The 8,482-nt window shown below is 45.5% G+C and overlaps 1 protein-coding gene across 1 annotated transcript in view; it reads right to left on the bottom strand.

Moving 5' to 3' along the window:
• Positions 1 to 1,294: 1,294 nt before the first annotated feature.
• Positions 1,295 to 8,482, bottom strand: part of LOC123031800 (retinol dehydrogenase 8-like) — a 14,431-nt gene continuing 7,243 nt past the window's right edge. Inside the window, exons 3-6 of the mRNA XM_044447125.1 lie at positions 7,669 to 7,848; positions 6,340 to 6,433; positions 5,061 to 5,244; positions 1,295 to 1,534 (exon numbers count right to left, since the gene is read on the bottom strand). Of these exons, the coding sequence (XP_044303060.1) occupies positions 1,295 to 1,534; positions 5,061 to 5,244; positions 6,340 to 6,433; positions 7,669 to 7,848 (698 nt within the window). The remainder of the gene's footprint in view (positions 1,535 to 5,060; positions 5,245 to 6,339; positions 6,434 to 7,668; positions 7,849 to 8,482) is intronic.

Genomic DNA, 8,482 nt, shown 5'->3' with positions numbered 1-8,482 from the left:
GGAACAGCAACAAAAATATGGTGGCTTGAGGGCAGCGAAGAGAGAGAAAGGAAAAAGGCGCAGCCCTAAAGATGAAAAATGATTCTTTAAGGTTGGGGGTTGGTTGGGATGACCTTTCAGGGGCCTTTACCACTCAGTGCCTCTGGCTGCAAACAGGATACGGATCCCTTCCAACTCTAGGACCAAGACCAACCAAAATTCCACAAAACTGCAGGTTTTTCACTTCCAGACTTCTTTATTAGGCTAAATGATTCAAAAATCTTCAGTGTGGGTGCTCTGAGGCAATCAATATCTGTCAAGATGAAAGACATTTGATAGCTGGTAATGTTCTGGTAATGTGTTTTAGTTGGCTGTGGAATGGCCCATGAAAGCTCTCTCTCAGCCCATCTTTCTGCCTGCGTCTAGGAAGGGGAGGGAGGTCTGTGTGAGTAGTGGGAAGCCAGGCTGTAATATAGCTGTGCCTGGAGGAAGGCAGAGAGCTGAACTGGCTTTCTGCACAAAACTCTTTTGAGCTGTGGCCATCCCTAGATATCTGGTGGGAACCTAAATCTGTCTGTGTTCCTACTGTGAAACCATTTTTTCCTTAGTCCTGTATAGATGTGTAAACACGTGCTATAAGTTTCCAGTGACCTCCTTTTACAGACATGGAAGCCTGAGTAAGCATGGGAGCTACCAAAACCAACTGCTGCTCAGAAATGGGGTGCGCAAGCATAACAAAAACAAGCATAAAAAGGAGAGCAAAGGGGAACAAAAAAGTGGCTGATTTCAAAGGTGAAAATGAACAGGGAAATACTTGTATGCATACTGAAGGTTTGTGCCCTGAGTGTGGAAATGGGAAAGTTTAAAATGATTTGATTGTTTTCTTTCTCATGGTTTTTGTACTCTGCTCTTCCTCCTGGAAATTCAGAGCAGCTTGTCCATAGTTACCAAGTAATTTCCTATCCATGCATTGCTCAGGTACATACTCCCTCTGCCCATAACTCCTCAGTTTCAGCAGTAACGCAGCAGTAACGGCAGTAACCACTTTCCAGGGACAAAAAGAAGAGAAGGGTTTGAAATTTCATATTAACACCATAGGGGCAAAAACATGCAAACAAAACGTAAAGCAGGGGGGTGAAGCAAGGGCACGTACACACACATACACATGCAGGTCACAGCAGTAAAAACAAAACTGGGAATTAAAAGAGTTTAAAAGGTGTGAACAGAGAATTCGCTAAAGTGCAGCTCGCTTGTTATCTCCTAAGTGGCTGGGTTACCAGCCTCTAGCCTTGCATTTCTGGTCCAAAGGGTGGCCTCATCGGAAACCCAGCAACCTGGCACCTTGCCTCATTTTGCGGGCTTGCCAGCGGATCAGCCGGATGGCTTTCAAGCTGACGTGCAAAAGAGTATCGTATCGGAAGACCAGCTTATAGAAGGAGTCGGTCATCAGGACCCCCGTGGGGTCAGCATGCTTGAGGGCCGTCATGGGTGTGTAGATGGTGTTAGTCTGGTGACGGAAAGGCGGCCTGGCCGTAGTGATGACTTTCAGCGTGTGCTGTTGAAGGAACCAGAAGACACCTGCATGAATGCCAGTAACACTAGTGCCCACCCCCAGGTGGGGCAGACTGCAGTTCCCATCATCCTGAACCATCATCATGCAGACCATGGGAGTTCTACTCCAACTCTAATCTAATCAGGAAGGCCCAGGCTTGGGAAGACGTGTTCCTTGCTCTTCCGATCTGAGGGATAGCTGAGCTTGGGGAGATGCCTGGCCATCACTCAGATAGAGGAAGCATAACACTCAGGGCACAAACCTATGCATGACTAGCTGGGCAATGCTGGGATTTGCAGGAGTTTTTTTTCCCTCTCTAAACATGCATATTATTTTGCCCTTAATTATATAAACGTTGATCACTCTGATCAGTAGGTCATGTTGTTGTACATTTTCCTACGAGCAAAATCAGCAGGTCTGATTATTTGCTTTTAGATGTCACAGCTGGCACTGTCTTGGAAAAGAGGAGCGTCTCTCCTAAAATGCCACTTAGCTTCTACCGGTTTGAGCCTTGTGTTGCCTGCCCTTCTCAGTCTCCTCATATCTAAATTAACACCGAGCAATCAATGTAGGACTGCTGTGATGTAGTGTCCAGAATGTCAGACCAGGCCGTGGGACATCCAGGGCCAGATCCAGCACAGTTATGAAACTCAATGCAATAATCACATACATAATATTTCAAAGGTTTCAGGTCAATGTTCTGGTAAAATGTTTTCCCGGAACAACATTCAATGACATTCAGTTCAAGTTGTGACAACTCAGATTCAGGCTAGATATCAGGAAAAGTTTTCTCACTGTCAGAGCAATTTGACAGTGGAACCAGCTGCCTAGAGAAGTCGTGGGCTCTCCTACACTAGAGGCATTCAGAAAGAAACTGAACACTCATCTGAGTGGGATGGTGTAAATTGGTGATCTGCAAGAGCAGCGGGTTGGACCCAAGGGCCTTCTTTGGCTCCTTCCAATTCCCTATGATTCTATGGCAAACAGTAGTCCCCCTCCACCCTCCCCAGGATTCACAATTTCTCAAATAATTAATCAGAACTAATTAGGAGATGAATGGGCACCTGCAGCACCTGCAGCAACCTTTCTGGTGGCAAGGACTCCTACTTCATAGGAACTAGAATCTTACAGTCAAAGTGTGATGCATAAAATCAAGTGAACAGCACACACTGCCTCCTTGGCCTCACTGCTCTCTTGGTGCCCTGGTCCATGCCTTTCCAGCATCCACAGTTCAACTTACCAACAGAGTCTTCAGACCAAAAAGCAAAACAGCATTGCATTTTGTAACTGCACACTGCTATGTGTGCTTATTTGTGCCTGTAAAGATATAAAGACCCCAAACACCCCTTCCCCATCCTTGTGTCCTTGAGGACCTACAGTTTAAAGGACAATGCAAAGCTCAGAGAAATTTAAAGGGCTTTGGGTGGGATTAGGGGGGATTATTTGCTCATGGAACAAAATCATTTGCAAACAAATGGAACATTATAAGAGAAGGAAATGGAGCTTAATGGCAAATAGGCAATCATTTTGAATAGTTTTAGAGGGGGAAAACAGCCTGAGATGGCCTTGGCTCCATTTCTCTGCTTACCCTGAACATGGTGAATGGTTTTGCTTGCATTAAAATAGCCAGACATGTTGCAGGGCTGTTGGGGTGAGAGGGAGGTTCACAGCTTTAAATTTGTGGTTCCAGACAAGCCCTAGGTCTGTATACATTTTTGCTTTTATTTGTGAATTCTAGGAGCTTGTAGCAGGCCCTAAGGTCATATTCTGGGGTTATGACAGAGGCAGAAAGGATGACTTCCAGGAGAAGGGCCTTTTTGGTTGTAGCATCCCTTCTATGGAATGAGCTCTCCAAAGAGGTGTGCCTGGCACCTACTCTCTATTCTTTTCAGTGCCAGGGGAAACCCTATTTATTTTCCAAGATTTGTAATAGTTAATTTTAATCTTAGCTTTAGCATTGCATTTTATGCTGTACCTCTGTGCAAACTGGATTGTAATTGTGGTGGTTTTATTATTTCTTTTTCGTTGTTCATAGGTAGTCCCTGTCTTTTTTGTTATATGTTTCAACTTTTAACTTTTGTTAACTGCCCAGAGAGCCCTTAGTTATTGAGTGGCATAAAAAAGACATAAATGCATATAAAAAATTAAACCCACATTCCCTCTGTTCTAATTAACTCCTGCCTCCTTGAACCTTTCCCTCATATCTCTGCCTACTTCAGTTGATTCTCAGTCTTTTGACCACAACAACCCTTTCCTTCTGCCACTGTGCCACAAGAAGGAGGACTAAAACATTTAAGGAAGGTGTTAATCACAGCCAAACTGACAGCTCTCTCTTCCCTCTGGTGCTGGTGTTATAAGCCATAGATGGGCACAAAACAGGCTGAGATCCACTAATCAATCTCCAGGTGATTTGCAGCAGATCAGCAAGGAGTCTTCGTGGTTTGTTAAGCAACAGAAAGAGTGGCAATGGAAAGCCTTCTTGCGCTCCTAACTGGCTGCTGAAATCAAGAAAGCTTGTGGCAGGCTGGTGGGGAGAGGCAAATTTCTGTGTGAAAGGCTCTCCATGCAAGCTGCAGTCCTAGTATCAGATACTAAGTTCCAGAATTCTTTGTTGGCCCTCCTGGGTCACAATTATGCATTGGCAGAACTTGGGGTTCTGCTGAAAAACAAAGGAGATCCCACAAGCCAAAATCTGCCCATCCTTGCTTTAAACAATGGGAAGGAAGCTGATGCACTTCTTTCATAAACCTGTGAAAAGATTTCAGTTTGCAGGCCAAAAATGTCCTGACAGAAACTCTAGAGATTCTGGATTAAAATACTCAAATGGCTTGAGGAAATGTTACAAAAACCTCTAACATTTAAACCTGAAGTTTTCTTATTAGGCATTGTACCTGATGATGTTGGTAAACAAGCAATGTATTTGATTCTATATGTAACTACTGCGGCGAGGATTGCATTTGCCCAACATTGGAAGAGTGAAGAACCACCTACCGATGAACTGATTCTAAAAAAAATCTTGGATTGTGCTGAAATGGACAGATTGACTTTGTCTCTGAAGGAGAAAGAAGATACAGACTTCTATCAAACCCGAGACTCTTTTTATTATTGACTAGAGAAATGGGACTATGCATAGAGTTACATATGTTTATAGTTTAACATAAAAAGAAAAAAATGTGGGGGGCTGACCCAGTAGGTCTGATGTTTTTGATGATTGATGACTTTTTAGTTCCTTTTTTGTTAGGTTTATTAAGAATAAAACTTATTCAAAAAAAAAAAAAAAAAAGGAACTCTAGAGATTCTGTAGCAAGCTGGGGCTCAAATGGCTTCCATCTACAGCAGCCCACTTTTCCCTTTATAGGGAAACTGACCTCTCTGTGCAAGTTCTCCTCTCTTCAGGGGATCGAGCATGTTGCCTCCAGAATCAGCAGACATTAGCAGTTTCTGCATTTGTGCTGTCTGTTCTTTTAGGTCAACAAGTTGGCAGCCCTTCTCAAATATAATCAAATTAAGAAGATGCTAGGATGCTCACCTCTGCTACATCTTCAGGGGTCTGGCCCAAGCTGGAGAAGATGGCCTTGGAGTTCTTCAGGTAGACCTTGGTGAATATCTCAGCTGTCTCAGGATCTGTCTGGGAGTAGTCGGCCTTTTCCGCATCCTCATAGACCTTCATCTCGAATTCGGTCACGACTGGGCCTGGCTCTATCAAACTGACACTATAGATTAAGGAAGCATAGACAGTCCTAAGGGTAGCACTCTTCCAGGAACCCACGCCGGCTGCCACTTTCTGGTGGGTGCTGCTGCCTGGGAAGCTTTTCCCCTCAAAATGAACTGCTAAGTGGTAGCAATCAAGAGGGAAGACAAGTTTTATTAAAACTTGTGAATAATGATTGCAAAGTGAACAGCCATTCTCTTCTTGCTAAATAAGCCATGGTGTTAATCACACATCAGAACCTGTTCTTGAAGGATCAGCTGCTTGAGCAGGATCAGCCTTGGAGCCTAAGGCTCTGCTCCAGGTACTCTGCTAGGGATGAACCGGTCTCATTCCAGTCCAGGTTGCTTTTGCACATGTCATCCACACATCCATTCACTCTCAATTCCTCATCAGTCTGCAATTCTTCCTCTTTTAACTTTCAGTGCAGGTGGCAGGAGATGCAGTGACCAGGGGTGGGGTTTGTTATTCCTCTCCACAAGCCAGGACGGCCTGGAAAAGAATGCCTGAAAAGCACTAATTCGGCTGTTTTGGCTGTATCCAGATGAGAAAATTCCTGATGCCAACGCCAGGCATATACTGTTCATTATTGCTCTGGGTTGAGCCTATCAGGGCCACCATTAGCTGAATTCCAATATGGCAGAAATAGGCCACTGTGCTTTCAGGGAAAGCAAGCTGCATTCAGCATGGCTCACCCTCCAAATAAGCTTTGAGAGTCCCTGGTCTGGGAGAAACAACCACTAAATCAACCCAACCTTTGCCACCACTTCCCCTGATTGACCAGGATAGTGGAAGGGAGATGCTGAGAATCCTGAAAAAGCACCATGAGTTTCCTTTGACTACTGGCTTCTTCTTATTTGGGCAACAGTACACTTATTCTCTGTATTGGTTACCACTTTCTCCTGCTAGAGATTCAAGAGGGAAGCTCTTCCTTTTCACTAGACTTGGAGTGAAAAAAGCAGCCCCTGTTGAATTTCTGTGTGTCTGGCAGCTATTAAAGCCAGAGGACATTATTTCCTGCCAAAAGAAAAAGGGAAATGGCAATCCCATCTGTATCCATGTGGGGTCTAAAAGCACAGTCAGATTGTTAGCAACTCACAAGATGTTGAACTTGAGAGCCTGGATGACGAGGCTTTCGCAGAAGCCCTCAATGGCAAATTTGGAGGCTGTGTAGATGTCGTTGAAGACAATGCCTGAAGGAGAGATGCCAAAGAGAAGAGATGAGGGCCAAAGGCATGAGATCAAAGGTTTGGAATTTTGTCCTAGAGGGTGGGATTCCCACCCGCTGTATGTGCACACACGCAAGTGGACTGATCTTACCACGAGGGTAGAGGAGCTTTAACTTTCTGCTCCCTGCTACGGTCTCTGAGGGCCAAACCAGGCATCATTTGGCCATTAGCTTTCATTTCCATAATGGATTTTTCTTTAGCTGTCCTGTGTGTGTGTGTGCGCGTGCACGCGCGCGCACTGAGGCTGGGGAAAGATTGGGACCATGGCATGGGGAAGAAGGTAGCCAGTGGGAGCCTTCCCTCCACTGTGAAGAACAGCCCCAGGTGTGGCCAATCCCTATTGCCACAGCAATGGGGGCAAAGTGTTAAATCCCCTTCTAGTTCCAGAGCTTGCTCAACCAATCACCTACATCTGGTGTCTGTTAAGGAAAAAGGAACCGTGCAAGGGCAAATTCCATATGAAATGTCACCTCTCTCTCCCTCGGGCTCCATCTTCAGGGCTGGTCCAAGACACCTGATGGCTGAGGCAATAAATAGCAAAACGATTCACTGTGCATGGCTGTGTGAAGAACAACATGGGCAGCTGTGGCCAGATGCAGTCCCAAGCAGCCTGCAATGATGCTTTGACTGTGAGGGAGACAACTAAGAGAGAGGAAGGAAATGAGAAATCCAAAGTAGCAGGGAGGAGGCTGTAATTGTTTAGGCCTTGTTCCAGTGGGTGGTGGGAGTTCAAAGATTAAGCACTAGGGCTCATACATGTGAGTTATGAAGAGGCCATTGTGAAGGTTGATAATTTGAAATGTGACCTCTTACGTCAACAGTGCGTAGCTAGATCGTTGAGATTTCTGCTTTCTGCTGGGCAGAGCTGCCTGCTAACACTGTGATCAAACTGCAGCAGCTTGAGGAAGTGGATGTTGGTTATTGTCAGGTATAACTCACAGTGAGCATATTTCACCGGCACTTAAGAATCAGCTCCTGGGAGCAGATTGAAGTGCTGTGCAATGCCTTGCAGTGTGCAAACTCAGAAATAAGGCCCACTGGACCCACTTGGGCTTAATCTCTAGGAAGTGAGTTTAGGATTGCAGTCGTAATGTTCAGAAGGATTTCAGTCCAGAATACCCACTGTGTTTGGTGTGCATAAACTTCTGTGAACTTGTCTGTGTGAAGGAAGCCACGTGAATACCAGAAAACCAGCTTACCTTGCAAACCCATGACACTGCTGATTACCACAATGTGGCCACTCTTCCGTTTCTTCATGTCAGGGAGGACCTCCTTAATCATCCGCACCACACCAAAGAAGTTGGTCTCCATGATGGCCTTCATCATCTCAATAGACTGGCACTCGATAGGACCAATGAGGCCCACACCAGCATTGTTAACTACAAAGAGGCAGCCAAGGACTCTGTCAATCTTTTCAGCATGCAGGGAAAGGAAAGGTCAAGCAGAAATAGACTTAAATGTTTCTCAGCTGGTGGCTTTCAGCTCTATGGAGAGTTGGATGTCTAAAGCCTCTACCCAGACAGTAGGGCCAATGTAAAGCCCTCCCTCGCATTCAGAAACCTCGAAAGCTGAGGACTTATTTTCACATCAAAGATACGATCACTGGAGAGCCAGTGTGGTGTAGTGGTGAAGCACACAGGGCTGGGACTCAGGAGATCTGGGTTCTAGTGCCCACTCAGCCATGGAGCTCACCAGGTGACTTTGGGCCACAGACCCTCAACCCAACCAGCTCACGGAGTTGCTCCTGGGAGGATATGATTAAGAGGAGCAGAATTACATAATCCAGCTTGAGTTCCTTGAAAGGAAAAAAGGTGGGAGATAACATATGACAGAGGGATAGATGAGAGCAGCTTTAAGTGAATCCATGGATGGGTTGTCAGCAGGGCCAGCTTAAGGCCTTTTTCTTCCCAAGGTATCAGCTGCCCCCCCCCCCCCCCCCCCCCCCCTAATTAAATTATTTAACACATTTCTATGCTGCCCTCCTCCCACTAAATCCTCGGGCCAGCTCACAGC

Source organism: Varanus komodoensis, unplaced genomic scaffold (assembly GCF_004798865.1).
Source record: "Varanus komodoensis strain SLA01 unplaced genomic scaffold, ASM479886v1 scaffold50, whole genome shotgun sequence".
NCBI classification, from domain to species: domain Eukaryota; kingdom Metazoa; phylum Chordata; class Lepidosauria; order Squamata; family Varanidae; genus Varanus; species Varanus komodoensis.
The sequence above is the reverse complement of the archived record's forward strand: the minus strand, read 5'-3'. Positions and strand labels throughout refer to the sequence as shown.